This window comes from Phaethon lepturus, unplaced genomic scaffold, assembly GCF_000687285.1.
Source record: "Phaethon lepturus isolate BGI_N335 unplaced genomic scaffold, ASM68728v1 scaffold4781, whole genome shotgun sequence".
NCBI lineage: Eukaryota > Metazoa > Chordata > Aves > Phaethontiformes > Phaethontidae > Phaethon > Phaethon lepturus.
Window position 1 is genome coordinate 43115 of NW_010516817.1, and position 19178 is coordinate 62292.

Below are 19178 nucleotides of genomic sequence, written 5' to 3' on the forward strand. Positions count from 1 at the left end.
GAACTAAGAAACTAAACTTGACTGGGAAGGTGATGCTGTTGTCATTCACATCTCACTTCCTGAAGGAAATGGAAACAAACAATATGCAGAATAGACAGAAATTTACTGCATTTCTGATAGAGGCCTTGACAGTATGAAGAATATCCCAGTTGTGAATACACATGTACCTAAAGAACATAGTGTTTAGCCTGACAATGCAGGAGAAATATTACAATCTTCTTTCAGGTTCTGTCATCAGAAAAAAATATTTCCCTAGTGCATTAGACTTAGGTTTACCTTTATGATGTTGTTTTGAAGCTTTGTAATTTATAAAGCATAAAAATATTTTTACAGTAAATCAAGGAAAATTTCAATATAGTCAAGAAAAATAGCCATAAAGTATAAAATGAGCCTGAGCTTTCACATGTGGTAATATAACAATTACAAATCTTAATTTAAAAAAAAAAAGTATTCCCTACTTTTTACCTTGTTCTGTAGTTTTAGCTGAACAATGTCATGATAATAAAGCCTTTATTTTAATACGAATATCTGAGGTGCTTTAGGTTAAATTTAATTTTGGGAATGTCCAGAAAAAGTATTAAATTAATTTTCCTAAGTTTTTCCCTAGTTCTGCTATTCTGTCAAACAGCTGATGCAAAATCTGTTGAACATAAAGAGATTTTGTTTCCCTTGGTTACAATGCTTCCATGAGATCATTGATATCTCTCTAACTCATTTTCAGTCACGATATATATGCTCTACTTGTTTTGCTTCAGTGGCCTCCTGTATCACAGTCACTGAAAGATGAAAACAAAATAGAGAAAACTATTTTGATTTTTCTTGTGCTAGGCAGATTGGAAAGCAAATTGGTCTTTGCTTTTTAGGCGGAAACAAATCATGTGCTTAACATAACTTTGAAAGTTCCCTGGGAAGTTGCACACTTTTGTGTAATATCTGGTTCTTGTCTATACAAACACAAATGTGCTTTAACTAGGTTGGAAGCTATCCTGTTACAGATAACCTTCCTCTGCTATTGTGTATACCTTATATCATATACAGATTGTAAATTCTTTGAGGCACAGAGTGATCAACACTTTATCTGTAAAGTCCTTTAGACCTTCTCTGTGAGGGATTCCTTCTTTTTTGATATAGTTTTCAACTATGACTGCAAGATTTGCCTGACTTTTTAAAGTCTAGGAATTTATATCTATTTCTTTTTTATTTTTTAAGAAGTGAAATTTATGCCTTAAAACTCACAGCCCTGTTTAAAGACCCATAGCTTTTAATTAAAATATACCTTCACATATTCATTTTCATGTACAAGTGATCTTATTGACGTATGTCATTGGCACAACTCAGCTACGTTTAGTTAAGGTCAGATGTCCACAGACTTGGAGTCTTGTGAAATGGATTTTGCTTCCCTCTGAGTCATCATATTGAATGACAGAAAGGCCCAGAAGGGACCTCAAGAGATCTTCCAGTCATTTACTGCCCCAGGGGCTTCAAGTCTTAGTTGCTTTTCTGTAAATATCTCGATGTACATTTGTTCCCCTTGTCATGTTTTATGTCTCATTCCATTTTTCCTACATGTATAGCTTGCAGGTTATCTGCTAAAACCCTTCTTAATTAGGCAGTAAAGAATGCCTGCAGCAAATGTACAGTGTTACCTACAGAACAGATAGGTATAGATGTGACAAAGGGGGAATGGTTATGGCTCCAGGATTATGTGAACATGGGAGATTTCTCACGACTTGTTTTCAGCTAGTAGTACTTTTAGAAGTGTGTGGGTTATTTTAAGAATAGGATTAAAGATGTGGTATTTACAGACAGAATAGCTCAGTAATATTTCCTACATAACCCAACAAAAAGTTGGAAACCTTTGAGATAGATGGTTATCTCAGTAGACCTGCTTCACAGGAGGTATTTTTCACAGATCATACCTTCAATTTTAATGACCATTCTGAACTCTAATACTTCTACTCAGGGCCTGCAGCCTTAACGAGTTTGGGGTAACTGGTTAATTTAGTATGTTCTCTATTCCATCATTGTAGATGTTAATGAAAATACTGAATACTACTGAATATTGAAAATTTTGCACAGGACCACTCTTGAACGAGCTCCATAGCCATTAATAACTACTTCTTCATGGGCTTCTCATTTATTTTTACACATATTTTACAAGTGTTTGTTCTCCCCTGAACAGTCTCATTTTCACAAATGAGATAAACCACTGATTCCACCAGTAACTTAAAGGAAACCCATCCATTTCCAGCAGAATCTTGCAATATTTGGTTGAAGAAGTTTTATTATTGTTTTTATTAGTATTTCTGTTGTCCTGATTTCAGCTGGGATAGACTTAGTTTTCTTCACAGAAGCTGGTATAAGGCTATGTTTTGTACTTGGGGTGGAAAAATGCTGATAATGTACTGCTGTTTTCAATTGTTGCTAAGCAGTCAAGGACTGTCCAGCTTCTCATGCTGGCCTGCCAGCGAGAAGGCGGAGGTGCACGCGAAGTTGGGAGAGGGCACAGCCCGGACGGCTGACCCAGGCTGGCCCATGGGATATTCCCTACCATATACCATCATGCTCAGTATATAAAGCTGGAGGAAGAAGAAGGAAGTGGGGGCACATTTGGAGTTATGGCATTTTGTCTTCCCAAGTAACTGTTACACGTGATGCAGCCCTGCTTCCCTGGAGATGGCTGAGCACCTGCCTGCCCATGGGGAGTGGTGAATGGATTCCTTGTCTTGCTTTGCTTGTGTGCACGGTTTTTGCTTTACCTATTAAACTGCCTTTATCTCAATCCATGAGTTTTCCCACTTTCACCCTTCTGATTCTCCCTCCCATCCCACTACGGGGGAGCGAGCGAGTGGCTGCGTGATGCTTAGTTGCTGGCTGGGGTTAAACCACAACACCTGTACATGGACAATGTTTTGGATCAGTAAGCCACGTAAAAGACACAGTTCAGGAAGAGGTCAGTAGTTGAACATGAGTCATCAGTGTAAGAAAAACTCCAGCTATGGATTTAGCAGGCTGACAGGCAGAGAGAGGGTAAATGAAACTGTAGGAAGTTTTGCAGGTGATCACTACTGAATGAAGCATTCAGGTACAACTTATGTTGTACTGGCAGTTGCCAAAATAATATGGAAATTACCAGAATGTTAATATCTACTATTGTAAGTATTCTTTTGTCACATTCAGAAAGAAAATATGTCAAATAGTTCCATTCTAGTCTTGCTTGTCAATACAAAATAATTTGGAATTTTTAAGCTAAAACTCCACCTTTTTATTACAATAAATGAACTGATAAGCAGTGAGATTAGGACTAGATACTAAGAGAAATACTTACTCAAAAAGATTCCTACTTGCATATATAGCATTGATTTCCATGAGGGTAAGAAAAGTGTTTTACCTTTGCAGAGGACAGGCTGATGACATGTTGATCTTTTTCATTTGTCACAATTTCCACAACACTATGTCGGTGTCCTGATAACTTCCCTGTAGGCCTACTGTTAATAGCAGGATGCCACAAACGAAGGAGTTTGTCATGACCTGAAAGAAAAAAAAAATATAGTAGAAAGACTGAATAGTCACTGGTATTACAAATAAGCTTCATAATCAAGAGCTTACTGTTGATACGTCTCTGCTTTCATCATATAGGCAACTCCCACATAAGGATGTGAATTTTTCATTCTAAGGGCTGGATTCCAGCTTACGTTTTCATTGCTTGTACCCAAACTTGTATTAAAAACACATAACTGATTCACCTTTCAAAGCCTTTTTATTTTGCTAGAGGAATGTCAGTGACACTGGGTGTGACTACATGTGTGTATTGGGTGTGCATGGCAAGGTTTTGGTAGCAGGGAGGCTGCAGGGGTGGTTTCTGTGAGAAGTTGCTAGAAGCTTCCCCTGTGTCCAATAGAGCCAATGCCAGCTGGCTCCAAGATAGACCCACCACTGGCCAAGGCCGAGCCCATCAGCAACAGTGGTAGCACCTCTGGGATAGCAATTTAAGAAAGGGAAAAAAATCTGCAACTGCAGCTGGAGAGAGGAGTGAGGATATGTGAGAGCAACAACCCTGCAGATACCCAGGTCAGAGCAGCAGGAGGGGCAGGAGGGGCTCCAGGCGCCGGAGCAGAGATTCCCCGGCAGCCCCAGATGAAGACCATGGTGAGGCCAGCTGTGCCCCTGCAGCCCATGGAGCTCCACGGTGGAGCAGATCTCCACCTGCAGCCGGGGGAGGACCTCGTGCTGGAGCAGGTGGCTGCACCTGAAGGAGGTTGTGACCCTGTGGGAAGCCCGTGCTGGAGCAACCTCCTGGCAGGACCTGTGGACCCATGGAGAGAGGAGCCCACGTTGGAGCAGGTTTGCTGGCAGGACTTGCGACCCCGTGGGGGACCCACGCTGGAGCAGTCTGTTCCTGAAGGACGGCACCCCGGGGAAGGCACCCAGGCTGAAGCAGTTTGTGAAGAACTGCAACCTGTGGGAAGGACTCATGTTGGAGAATTTCGTGGAGGACTGTCTCCCGTGGGACCCCACGCTGGAGTAGGGGAAGAGTGTGAGGAGTCCTCCCCTGGAGGAGGAAGGGAGTGGCAGAGACAACATGATGAACTGACCACAACCCCAATTCCCTGTCCCTCTGTGCTGCTCGGGGGGAGGAGGTAGAAAAATCAGGAGTGAAGTTGAGTCTGGGAGAAGAGAGAGGTGGGGGGAAGGTGTTTTAAGATTTGGTTTTATTTCTCATTCCCCTTCTCTGATTTGATTGGTAATAAATTAATTTTTCCCAAGTCGAGCCTGTTCTGCCTGTGATGGTAATTGGTGACTGATCTTTCCCTGTCCTTATCCCAACCCACGAGCCTTTTGTTATATTTTCTCTCCCCCATCCAGCTGAGGAGGGGAGTGATAGAGCAGCTTTGGTGGGTACCTGGCATCCAGCCAGAGCCAACCTACCACAATGTGCTGGTCCCATAGGAGCAGAATACTTCATTAGAAATAGAACTGGGGCTCATATTTTTTTTCCTTCAAACATCTAACTTAGAAAAAAGTCAAAACAATTTTTGTGTCCACTTAGCCCGGGAATGAAGGCATGGCCACCTCTATGGAAGAGTGTGGACATGCAGAACAGGAAGGCGAGCAGGCATGAAAACTAAGGGCAGAAACAATAACTGCTGGTGAATGTGTCTTGTGTCTTGAAGTAAATGAGAATTAGTTCTTTCATATTTATTTGTATGTTCAAACATTACATTTACCTACAATTTAGGGAATAATCCTTGATTCCATTATAGATTAATCTTTTGGTACTATTTTCATAATAGTTTCCATAAATATTTCAAAACACAAAGATATTAAAAATGTATCAGTAAACTCCTGGTTTTACATAATGATGTAAACACAACTGTACCTAGTGCACTGAAGTATTTCATATTTTTCACAGGAGTTTTATGAGAACATGAGCCCAGTTTAAATTTGACATTAATTAATTTATATTTTAACTTTCAATTCCTGGCAAATACTGCAATTGTATGAGTTGTGTGCAATAAGCTGAACACTCTATTTTGACACATTATAAATGAAACAGCCACATTTTATCTAGATTTCAGTTTGAGTTTTGGTTTTATCTCAGCTTAAGGTGAAGTGCAGAAAGCCAAAAAACATCAACTAGGAAGTACATGTCCCAGAAGAACATTCACCCAACTTCAAGACTACAACACTCAGCTCAGTTTTGTTAACAAAGAGAAGAGCTCTTGCAATCTGCTCTCCAGGGATCTTCCTTAAGCTTGTTCAACCTATTGTCAGTGGTTAGTTCCTCCCTCTCTCTCTCTCCCCCGAGAAATCTATTCCTTTCCTTCTTAACACAGCAATATGTGATTCATTTAGGAGCACCCCATCTCCCTTTTCCTCCATTAAAGATTATTGTCCTCTCAGTTAAATTAATTCCACTGTTTATGTAGCTTCTCTCTAAATGAGAGAGGCTCACTGGAGAAACTATCTACTCTTAAAATAGCTACAACAGAAAGTCATTTTGGTTTATGCCAGCTCATTTCACAAGTGTGACTGAGAATCCAACCATGCAAACAGCTGTATTGGCACAATGGAGGGATAACTTCTGCATAGGAAAGAGGAGCCATGGATAAGTAGCTGACCAGCAGTAACTTCAGTGGGAACCACTTTCTTTGCAGGGGAACTTTCAGGCAAAAACATTCTAGACTAGCTGTCTATGCTGTAAGCATGGCAGGAAGTAGGTTAAAAGGGCTATAATTGCACAACTGGTTTGTGAAGTCCTTTTAGATGGGCAAACTGCAAAACACGGTGGGTCCCTGCTTGCTTCCCTGGATGTTGTGTTAGGCCATCATAGACATGTTCTGCAGGTTAGCAGTGCCCTTGTGACTGGGCCAGTGTACATTACTGAGAAACAAGACCATGGGAGTAAAACTCAGCTTGCAGACCTTCCATGACATCAACAGGAGGACACAAAAATGGTAGATAGAAGCCTCCAGTGAGACTGGTGAGATCAGTTATAATGTTAAAGGGAACAGACACTGCTTCAACAACATGTCTGTTATCAGCCCCAAAGATAAACTGTCATGTCTTAAAATTGTAGTGAACAAGGCAGAAGCTATTGACAGTATCTGACCAACTCAACTACATACTAGCTGCACTTTGGAGGAACAGGATTTTGCTTAGTCTTCCTAATTGCTCTGTTTATATTCCTGAGGTGATGGCAGAGGAATGAAGGGGAGGATAGTGCCCTTTAATTGTGGCACAGAGAGTTTCTTTTAAGAATAGGATCACTAATACATGTTATTTACTTAAGATATTAACAGGAAGAACAAGTGTAATTAGGAAATAAAACCTTCCCCTACATTAAAAATACAGTTTGCTTCTCATGTGTAGTGGATAGTTTTAGTTCCTTTTACTGATGTGGAGATAATGGTGGATTTGGTTATAGTAGACATGTTCTCTTCCCTCTTTCTGGACTAATGCCAGGTTGGCCCTAACATTCACTGTTTTGTTGCTTCACTGGAGCATTTGCTAGAACATTTATTCTCTCTGTGCTCCAAATACGCCTCCAGGATTCAGAATCCTGACACAAAAGGCATGGGTACTAAGCATATTCAAGAAAAGCTTGAAGATTAATTATCTGTCTACATATCTGACAGCAATATTTTAAGATTCTTTGAAATTAATTATTTGAATCATAATGGACTCAGTTCAGTGTTCTCCCTTCCAAGATAAATAATTATGAAAGCATATGTATAGGTTTTTTTTAAAAGTCAGATTCTATGACCACAGCTCTGTTCTAGCTAGATGTTATGGATTCCAATATCTTCTTTGAACGTGTGACACTGTCAAATTGTCTCCCTTGCTTACACAGTTTTGCAATTTGTGTGGTATTACTAGTCTGCTGAGGTGGCTGCATTTCAGTGGTGTTGAAACTCCCTTGAGAATAGCATTTTTTAATGGAAAAATGCTAGGCTTAGATTGGCATCCTCTGATAAACTAGGAATTAAAAATATAACTCCTGGTTTCTCTCTATGCTGCTCCTTTCACGCAGAAGGAACCCTTATACTTTAAAACAACTTGTCATTCCTTCAAGCCTGCCTTTTAAATAATCTTGGGTTATAATGTCTGCAAAACCTCTTCAGAACAGTTAGACATCTGGTAAACTGACAGAAGTTCAGATGTTTATCATATCGACCAATGTCTCGTTCTTTTTAATTTGTGCTGCCTTGTCTGTCTGCATATGTTCTTATTAAATTTAGACTGCATCATAGAAAAGACTCTGCTACGCTTCTGAGGGCTAATATTAGTGGAGTCCTGAGATGTGATTTCTATAACTAGGATTCATGGGAATTCCTGAAAATGTCAATACCAATGTATAGTGCCGGTAAAAAAAAAAAAAGATGTTACCAGTTACTTCACTTGTGCTAGGAATACACAAAGGGTACTGAGCAAGCACAGAGGACTTCCTTTTATCAGTCTTAAGCTGCTACTGCTAGATTTAAAAATCACTAATAGTTTTTCTTCTTCTTTATTGCTCACAGGAGAACAATAGCTGGATTTGAAGAACTAATAGTGTTAGAAGTTGATGTATCACATCATTTAAAACTGATCATCTCCAGCTTTTATATGCATACATAATTTGATTTTAACTGTAGCTGTTCCCTGAGGTTATGATTAAGACATAGTTGGAATTGAAATGGATACAGCACAAGAACAAACCCATATCACTTCACCATTCAACATAATAATGCAAAATTCTACATAGAAAAGTTATTCTAAACTACTGTGGGCTCCATATTTTATGCCACTACCGGGCTTTTATAATTTTACTGGTTGAAGTCTAGCTTTTAGCATGAAAAGTGAACTCTGTACCAGCTTTGCTTTTATTTTTCTTATTCATTATTATAAATGTCAAATATCTGGAAGACAAAATTAGGTTGTGTCACTGACAAACTCATGAGCATACTCAAATACAACTAAATAAATGATGGAAGAGTAACTGTGTTAAAACATTACTTTTTAAATAGTCACTTCCCAGTGTAATAATACATTGTAGTATTCTGCATACCATTTGTGTTATAAACACCTGACTAAATAACCATAGGTTGGGGCTTAGTAAAGCAGATTTGTCCCTGCTGAATACTTTAGAAGCTAGCCTGCAATCAAAGGTTGGATTTTTCTTTTAATTGCTGAATCTGACATATAAACATAGCTTTTACAAATGTTTGTACATGTCACCAAGAAATCTATATATTATGATTCCTGAATTATTTACCTGTTCTGGTCTTTGATTTTTAGGGTATATTACAGGTAAAAATGCAGGATTCCTAATCAACAAGACTAACCTATGTTAATTTTAACAGTTTAATTCTTTCATTAACTGGATCATCAACATGCGTTTCTCAGCCAGACAAGAGAGAAAACTGCCTTTTAAGATACAGAGACAAACATAGGTGCTCTAGTCTGACTGACTGCTGTGCTATTGTGAACAGTGTATTTTACTGATAGAGCACTGAACTCTAAAGCTCAAGTTTTGAAGTCTTTAGTAGATGGATCTCTCAAGTGCTGTAGCATTATTCTTAATTTTGGGTGCAGTTTCGTTTTCACCTGGCTGTTCTAAACAGTGCAATCGAAAGACATGATCCCAAACTCTCTTTGTCTTTGGCCATGCATTCCCACTGTCTCCTGCGACTCTCAGTAATCCAGCTCAGGAATAATTTACTTTTGTGTTCAAGGGAAGCAGCAGGGCCAAGCACTGGGAATGAAAGTGAGAGGCAGGAGGATGCCTTTTAATATCAAGATGAAGGCTAGTGGGTGAACAAGAAAGACAGGATTCCAACTCAAGGGTACGTAAATGTTATGACCCAGGAATAGACTGGAAGATTGTTAGAATCAAGTACAATTCTTATACTTTTTCAAAATCATCATTACAGAGTCCTTGAACATAATATTATTAAAGTTTTGTCATGTTGCCTATGCTTTCTGTACTTTTGTGCAGTGAAAGTCAAGACAATTTAAAATGCAGTGTTGAGAAAGCCCATCTCTTTCTAAAATATTCTGATTAGGCAGCTGTTTAGATGGGATAGGAGGTTCTACATTCCAAGTCTAGCCTCCAACCATCACAGATAAATATGCAATCTATCCTTTTAAAAAGTTCAAGCTTCATTTTAAACTGAGGAGGATATATCTTTCTGCAACTGCCACTATTCAGAAGACTCTTTCAGAACATCACTGCTCTAATTTTTGCTCTAATATTTATTCTCCTGATAGTTTTATAGATAGCAATGGTGTTCCTTGTTAATTGTCATTTTGCTAGGTTATAGAAAATACACTTTTTAAATCTCTCTATGATAGGTTTATTCTCTATGTGATAGGTTTCCTCCACCCTTTTTCCATATTCAACTAATCTTTGTCAAGCATGGCTCATACAGTGGATTCCAGTACAACATGAAGTTTTACTAGTGTCAAATTCAGAGAAGCTAATGCTTTCTTACCTGCAGAACAGATATTTCAACTAACACAGATACCTAGGGCAAGTATTGCTGCATGAATGCCCTATTCCTATACTCTGACATGAGTGTTTATTGCTGGTCACTGTCAATGAGGGCATAGTGTGTTAGGCAAACCTTTGGTGTAGTGTACCATAGCTATTCTTATTTTCTTAGGAAGTTTATCCAGATTTTTATCTTCTGCTGTTTCTGTAAGAAGCATTTTCAGTGTGTAACAGAAACTTTTATTAGTTCCTGTGTAATTGACCTTCTGTTCTATTCAGACACTTTGCCCTGGTTTTATTACTACAGTAAAATTTTCCAGTTCTACCTGTAGGAAATACTAACCACATTCTGTTTTATAGGGCCTCCCATCTTTATGTCATCAGTAAATTTCTCCAGACTACTTTTCGTGACAAGGTAATCAATGTAAATAAGATCTCCTCCAAGGCTGAACTTCAGAATTTTCACTAATAACTTTCCTATAGTCCTATTGCTTTCCCATTAAGTCTTGTGTCTAGAACATCAATAGAACTGCCTGATATTTATTTTGACATCTATCGCAGTTTTCCCTTCAGTAAACTGCTACAATTCAACTTGAATTGCATTATTTCCCATGTCTAGGTCTTCTTTTTTTTCCAAACTTATCTCACTGTCTTGCATACTATCAAGGCTGGACAGCAGATCCTTGGCCATTTTTTTCTTGTCGTTAAATATAGACATAAGAATTGCTATGTTTGCTATTGCAATTTTTAACAAAGTTTTAAGCAAGACTCTCATACTGAAGACTTGGAGATAGGCAGCATCAATGTTACTCCAGGGTAGCTCAACATATGGTTTCTCCTGTTTTATTGTATAAATAACATGATACTTGAATGAAACCCAGACTGAGTCCTTCATAGATTCCTGTCAGGAAGTATCTCTTTTCAGAGTGAGGCTCCCAGCCATTAAAAACAAGATCTCTGTTTCCTATCATTTAAGACAGAAGCCATTATTTAAATTCTTAAGACACTAACTCAAATTCACAACAGAACAATCTCTTGGGAAAAAAAACCCAATACTTACCCCCAGTGACAATGACTTTTGCTTTTCCACAGTATGTGAAGGCATTGACTCCTCTAGGGACGGAAAATTCCTTTACAGGTCTGTAGTCATTAACAAAAGAGTTAATCAGGTAAGAAACATTAGGAAAATACAGTTTACTTTATTTTCTGTAGTATATAGAACAGCTGTTTGCATAATGTACACAATCTCTTGTTAAAAGCAAATTGACTTGTAACAGTGGTTTATAGTCATAGACTTATAGTGATACTAGCATCAATAAAACAGGAACAGGGTGCATTTTCCATTAAAGTAATAAATCTCTGATTTGAACACCTGAATCCTTTATCAGTCATACTCCAAACAGAATCCTAAAATGGTAGCTGTTGCCAAAGTAAGCATTCACACGTCTGCGTGCTTAAAGCAGTTCATCACTGAGGAAAGGCATCAAAGCAACTGCCTTTGCCTGTTTTAGACATGGAGGTTATTGTGGCCTCTATTTTGTGTAAAGTAAGTGCAGTTACTTTTCTGCTGCTTACATATAATGTATTGTATAATGCATAGTCTCTATTTTATCTATTGTGTGTTGTGTAATAACATGAAGACACTGCAAGTTTCTGAAACTCAAATGAACTATTCTGTTGTATTCACTGTAATGCACAGGAATTATAACAGCCAACACAGACTGAGATTGACTCAGTGTCCCTTCTAAAACCATCCTTTGAGCAACTTCTGCTTGTCTCTCCACATTTCATACATTGCTACTAATGAGTGAATATTTTCTTGATTTTTGGATTCAACATGGCTGACACCCATCTCCCCAGGAAACGACTGTCAGTGTAAATAAGCTATAGAGAATTAAATGAGTATACATTTAAATTATTTCTTTGAAATCCAGACAAGTAGGTAGTTCATTTATTCTGGGCTAAAGAGTAACCATTAATATTGAAAACCATAACTGGGAATGACAGTAAATTTGACAAAAGACTCTGGAAACTTTGAGGATTAATAGAAGACCTTGTTCTTTCTTGGCAGGTATAAATAAAAGGCTGTTCACTCCCTATTAGAGGGAGCAAAGCTTTCTTTCCAGAGCTCTAACAGAGGACTCTTAATTCTCTTGATGGTATAAAAAAGCAATTAATTGATTTAAATGTGTGATGGACAGATTTCCTCAGGATTTGTCACCTTTTTTCTTTAATTCTTAAATTTAATACTTCTATATAACTGTCTATCGGCTCTTTAATGAATGTTCTTGATACTCTTCCAACATCAGTGTGAATAAGGGGGTCTTTCAATAAGGGGTTCAGTGAGAAGTCCTGCCAAAGTCATGGCCTTGCAGCGGAAGCACTCTGTGATCCTATTCACACCTTTTTTTTAGATACTTTACAAGAAAAGAATATAACTGCTTATCAGCCATTATCCACAAAGAAACCTAACAGTCACATAGAAGACAAGATACATTGCACTCCTCTTCAAGCACAATAACAATTTCTTGCTGCAAAGTTAATTGGGGAAATTTGTAAATCATATAAATCAGTAAATCATATATTCAACCATAATTACTTATGGAATGGGCATTTCAAAGGGATTTGATCCACAGCTGTTTTTAGGCCTATTAATACAATTTTAACAGCTGTGTAATTTTTCAGTTGTCTAAATATAATTTCATTTAGCTGCTGCATGAAACTGCTTAGAGAAATGTGTTTATTGCAATTGGAGACACGATTATAGTCAGTGTTAAATGAAAAAGACCTACCAAGATATTTGCAGTTTATGTTCTGTATTACAAACAGTGTATGGTGGTAGCATATACCCTTTTGACTATATTTTCTTTCTCCTCAAATTTATTCTATTTTTCCAAAACTCCCAATAAAATCAAATAAATAGGATTTCTCAGCTTTTCTCCTGACACAGTATGTGACCTTGGACAAACTATAATTATTTCATATTTCATTTTCCCCATCCACAACAGATATGCAAGACTCATAAAAGCTTAAGTTATTGGATTGATGCAAGAATTATTATGTGAATATTTATGGCCTGTATTGTACAAGAGATAAAACAGATTATCATAATTGCTGCCACTAGCCTTAAAATTCTGTTAATCTCTGGATGCACCTCACAGAGGAATTGTGAAGCTGATCTAATGTTTACAAAGCTTTAAGATATTTGAATTAAAAGTTCTACCTATACGTTATTTATAGTTCCTTTTTACATAAAATTGTATTTGTATTATTTATTTTTTAATTGGGCTATAAACTCCTCTAAAGTCACAGACCAGTAAGGCTTGGAATCAGCTATAGCACTGATGGGCCATATGCATAAGGACATGGAACAAATAAGGAGGCCACAACCTCTTTCGTGCTGTATAGTAAATCCATTTCACAGCCCTCAGAATAAATTGCTTCCTTGGTTTAAGTTTGTGTAACTGAAACTTGTGAAACTGAAACTGTTAATGAAACATTCATACATGATATACCTGTAACAAAGCAATCAATTTCCTAACTAAAATTTGTCTGCTGAGGAGATGTTGGAGGGGACAACACTGCCAACATAACATAACTTACTTTTAAGGGTTGTGAGTAATGAACATATATGGACAGCCCTCTCCTACATCAAAAGCTAACAAACAAAAATGTTCAAGTATTTAAGTAGTTGTACTTTTGTTTGTGTTAATAATGCTTATAGAAAAAACAGCTTTCATACAACAGGATGGCATCTTGCAAGGCACTGATCTCATGCAGAGTTATAAAGCAAAAGGTGGATTTTTTCAGATGTCATATACTTACAAGTTGTCCTCTAGTCGCTTTATGTCATCCAAAACAAATGAATGAATGCTGTCTGAGGAGCAGGATCCAAAGCAATTTAGGTCAGAAATATACTTAACTTTCACAACCCAGTCATCATGTAGCTTGCGTTTAACACTGAGGATATAAATCAAGATGTTATTAGGATATACTAGCTTCTACAGTAATATGCCCATAGATGGACAGGGATTTTGTCAGTGAGATTATACACAGGCAATGTTAACATTTAATATCCAGAGCAGATATAGAACCACTCATACACTTCTCTAGTCGCAATTATGCTTCCATCTAATCAGGCACAATAAAGCTGTGCCTGTGTCAAATTGGATAACAGCAATTGTGAATTCTTCCTTGGAATTTTACTCTGCAGCCTCTCTGCTGTACGATCTCTTGTTAGATCTCCTACTGAAAATGATGGCATTTCCTTCACACAACAAGCAAATCATACTTACTTTAGTTTGAAAAATTATTTTCTTTGTTAGGTGGAGTTAATTTAGACACAAAAGCTAATCCTCCACTTAGGCCAGAGGAAACCCAATTAAAAAAAAAAAATGGCCAGACATAATATTTTATCATAAGCAACTTACATGTTAAAAGTTTTGGAGTCCAAAACCTGAAGTGGTGATTCTTTTTTGCCTTTACATTGTTTCAATCTAAAGTGATCACTGGTCACAGTAAGCAGGTGAACGAAACCCTTATCATCTCCCATTAGGATATTATCCTTAGCCAAGTGATTTGACATAGTCACCGTGCAAACACAGAGCAGACCATTTTCCATTGGCTTGATGGTAAAGCAATTATGCTGTGAAATGTAGTAGATAGTTTATTAGATATTGCACATGAGCCCTTAAGTTGACTGAACATATCATGCTTATCTACTTGTATCAGCATTCAATTCTTGACTTCGTTTTTTCAAGCTCCCCCTGTGCTAGCTGTTTCCTGCTATTAGAAACTCATGGAAGATCATCACCAAGTGAAGTTAAATGCTGATTTTAAGGATTTCAGTGAGGCTTTGTTTCATAGGTAGCCTTTTACATTTCAGTGAGGAAATATTAATTACAAATTTTAGGGAGGATCTCACCATACTGAAGTGGGATGGTGTATTTGCTAAGACTGTATATGGTTTTCTATTCAAAAATAAGATACTAGCTAAAAGAAAATAGAAAATAGCCAAATTAAAGAATTATTCAAACCACAAAATGCAACAGTAACACACAGAGAGAAATTATATCAGAGTCCTAATTATTAATACAGCCTGGGATACCAAGTGTACTTATATGCGCAGGTGTTTCAATTTTCAGTAATTGAGATAGTGGGAACGAATACAGCCGCAAGCCATTGTGGTATGTTGCTAGGCTGAGAAGGCCTGGGAATGGGATTTTGGGTCATACACATTATACTGTTTATTGGTTCTACTGCCTGACTCCATCTGTTATTTTATAAAGCATCCTTGCCAACCTAAACTGGCAACTGTTCACATGCCACAGGAATTAACTACTTCAATGTTGTCCATGCAGGAACATTAAAGAGACATAACACATATATAGAACTGTCTATGTATTATTTCTGTGGTCTCAAAAGAGAACTGCTCCTATTCAGCCACAGGAGACTTTCAGCATTCACTGGTGTAATGACTGCAGGAAACCTGGAGAATAATGAGTGGAGAATAAATTTTTGAGCCTTCCTTCCCAGGAGTCCAACTGGATTGACAGAAAACCTTCCATTGACTTGTCTGAGCTTGGGGAGTGGCCTTTTAATATCAACAACAACAAAAATCCTAAGACTTCATCTTATCCTAAAAATATTTACTTTGTTTCTTCTTATCTTCTCAGCCAACTCAGAATTGCTGAGAAAAGTCCCAGGAACAGGAGGAAGAAGTTAATGCATGGGTCAGAAATCCTTGCAAATTTTTTTTTTTTTTTTTGTAATAAGGCATTCAAGAAAAATTTAGCCATTTGGACATACACTATTAACATCAAGATGCTTTTCCTCTTGTAAAGTCATGAACAAAATGCAGGATATGAAGAAATATTTTCATTAAATGAGGAAGTTATCTCAAAGGAGTCTATGTTAAATTCTTTGGAAAACTTGTCCCTTGATTCTTAATAGATTCCAAGATATACATGCACACACATTAGATGCAAATGTGCACACATATGCATTACATATACATAGAAAATAAATGCTTTGGTGGTTTGTTTGCAACATAGTAAAAAATTTTCCTCTTTATTCCAAGTTTTTAAGACACACTACTAATCCCACTCGGTGTGGAAAAGGTATTCCTTCTTCAGTATAAATTCCACTGTTTCACTGAGTTCCTACAAAGACAAAAGTTAATGCCTGTATCCTGTTAGACAAAAGGAATGTGAATGTATATTGAAAACAAAGACTAATCTTTTGCAGGCTTCCTCTTTAACATTTGTCTGATCCAACATAATACCTGACTCCCTTTTGATTTATAGTCCCAGACGATGACTGCCCTTTCAGTTACAGCCACGACACATTTCAGCTGAGGTAGGAAATCACATCCAGTGATCCAAGCAGTATCCTAATGAAAATAAAAAGGGTAGCTAAAGAAAGATTTTCTCTGCAAATTTATAAACTTCTCTGCCATTTAAGTACATATTTTAAACCATCTCCACATAAATCCCATATACTCTGCACTAGAGCTGCTAGGTCCTGTCCCAGGTAACAGAACTGAGTGTTCTATCTCCAGGAATAGCTCATACATGAAATTACAGAGGTGCCAGGCTCAACCTCTGTTAACAGTGACTCACCTCAGATGCACAGATGTTGCACATGAGAGGACACAAATACATATATACTGTTAGTTGAGCTGTAATGACACTCTGAAAAAAGCACTCTGAGCAGAGGATACTTAAGCTAAAACATCCATGGTAAAGCAAATCAAATTTTTACTTGGATATGGTTTAGTTGAAAACAAAAGAAAGTTAAAGGCAGTCAAAATTTCAGCTATAATAGCACAAACCCTACTGAAATGAAAGTTTCTGAAAATAAGTAACTGGTATTAAATAATTTTAATTCTCCCAGTAGGTAGATCAAATATTTATAAAGCTATTCATCTGCCCATATTAAGCCATCGTTCAAGTATACCTCCAATTATACAGGTTTTAATGTAAAATAATTTCTGTTGCAAAGTGTAAGATTATTGACTCAAATTCACTATCACACTGTCCAGAATTTTGTTTTTTGTTGCAACATTAAAAACTGTTTTATCCCTACCCCACCCCCCCAAATGTAATGGACCTTCCTAAATGACAGTGGGATTGAAATGGAATATGCTCCATTTGCTATGTCTGCTATGGCACAACTATCTATCACTTTAAAATAATTCAGAACAACTATAAAATAACACTGACTGAAACATCTTACTTTCTTTTCTAGATTAAAGTGACAAAGAAACATTTGACGCAAACTTAAACAACACAGTTATTGCAGTTCTTTAAGTGAGCTACACCTACCTGTAACCTCTAAAAAATAGTTCCAGTGGAAGTACTTGATAAACAGCTAAAATAGGGACCTATGTTGCTAAAGATACAGTTTACATCCACCAAGTGAGTTAGGAAGCAGAAAGCACAATACTAAATCCATAGTGAACTGAAGGCATCAGCGCTGCTGATGCTTTGACTTTTATTCGCATTGTTGTACACAATATTGATTTTGCTGTAAAGAGTCCAAAATCCTGACAGAGTGATGTCAACACTCTATTGCAGGAGAAAGCTTCTTTCCTTCCTAATGGCCTCTGGGCAGGTGCTAATCCACTTATAAGGATTTCTTTTGCTGTTTTCTACAATAAACACATGGAAAATGTCAGTCCTGCAGGGGCCTTATGGGCTGCTTGGTAATTCTTACGGAAAACTTTGTTAACTGTGGCTTTTTGGGGTCCTTTAAAACAGTGTCAGGTAACAATGACTAACTGGTATGAAAAGCTGATTTTAAATTTGTAATTAAGCTACTATTTTGTAGTGCTGGCTTGTGACGATGTAGTCAAAGTAACAGAACTGCATCTTGCAAAGGTTTTGCAGGCTATCACATGCAGTGAGATGGTACAGAGGCAAAAGGAAGATCAAAACCAAGCAGTAAGGAGAATTTTTGTACTTGACTGCTTACAGAAAAAGTCTAAAGGTCAGATGTCCCTTTGCTTTCTTTTTTGTGTTGTAGTTAAATTTTAGGTAATAAAACAAGCCCTGATGAAAGGACTTAAAACACTGATATCAACAACTTTATTTCATAGGTTTGCCTAGAAATACAACCAAGAATCTCTGCTATTGCTTTGAAATAATTAAACAAAACAAATCACATTACAGGATAGTGATCTGAGAAGGTATGACTAGTCCTTATTTACAGATCAAATGCCCCCTCCCTTGAAAAGTTTTATTCCCCATCTATGTTGTCCTGGTAACTGAATCTTTCCAAGTCAGTCAGTATATGCCTTGAGAGGGGACATGACTTATCCCAGTTGAACACAAAGTATTTCTCACCTATTTGGGAAAAACAACTCATTTAACCTGTGAGGATAATCTTGGAAGACAGAAGAAAGGCAGATGTCTGATACCAGTTAAGGAAAAATGAATAGGAAAGGATAGACATTAGCTTGGCAACTCAAGGGGAACGTCTTCATCATACTTAAATGTCTTTTAGGCATCTTAGCTCAAGGCTACTATTCTGTTTTCCCACACTGAAGGTCAAATTCAAATACTTTGAGAACATAGGACAGACTGAAAATGGCTGTTGTCATTCAGACTGGCAAGGGGATATTCTTCTCTCAGGGCACAATTTACTAATTCTAACAGAGGAATTAAGCAAAATATTAGAACAATGATATTCACATGCCCAGCAGTGAGCTACAGTTTCCAGACATGTTTCTTTAAATGTCTCAAAGAGCAAATGTTTTCCTTTAACCTGTGCTTCAAGGCCTACTATGAAAGTCTACTCTTTTGAAGCTTTCTTCTAATTGAGCTATATGTCACCTCTTCAACATTCTGTGAAGTCTTGTCTTTTTTTTCTTATCCCATGTCTACCTACAGGTAAAAATGCACGGGGTATTTACTGGGTGCTCGCACTTGACACTGAGACCTTTAATTTTTTCTTTCAGATGAGGTCAGAGCCCTTTCCACAGGATAGAATAACTGAAGAGAGAAAGCTAGATTCTTTCCCATTGATGATAGAAACAGATGCCAGGGACCCTTTGCCCCTTTGAAAATCTGATATAGCAACTGAAGCCAATTAATTTATTTTAGATTTTCATACACACAGACAAATGACATTCAACATTTCACATCCAGGAAAAATGAGAAACATTTAACTTTCCACAACTAAGCAACTAAACTGTACAAAA

The 19178-nt window shown here is 37.4% G+C and overlaps 1 protein-coding gene across 1 annotated transcript in view; it reads right to left on the bottom strand.

The window, feature by feature from the left end:
• Window positions 1-19178, bottom strand: part of WDR64 (WD repeat domain 64) — a gene marked incomplete at its 3' end in the record, with an annotated part of 78526 nt that overhangs the window by 37890 nt on the left and 21458 nt on the right. The window contains exons 6-10 of the mRNA XM_010296174.1: window positions 16260-16367; window positions 14407-14621; window positions 13802-13936; window positions 11037-11116; window positions 3392-3531 (exon numbers count right to left, since the gene is read on the bottom strand). Of these exons, the coding sequence (XP_010294476.1) occupies window positions 3392-3531; window positions 11037-11116; window positions 13802-13936; window positions 14407-14621; window positions 16260-16367 (678 nt within the window). The remainder of the gene's footprint in view (window positions 1-3391; window positions 3532-11036; window positions 11117-13801; window positions 13937-14406; window positions 14622-16259; window positions 16368-19178) is intronic.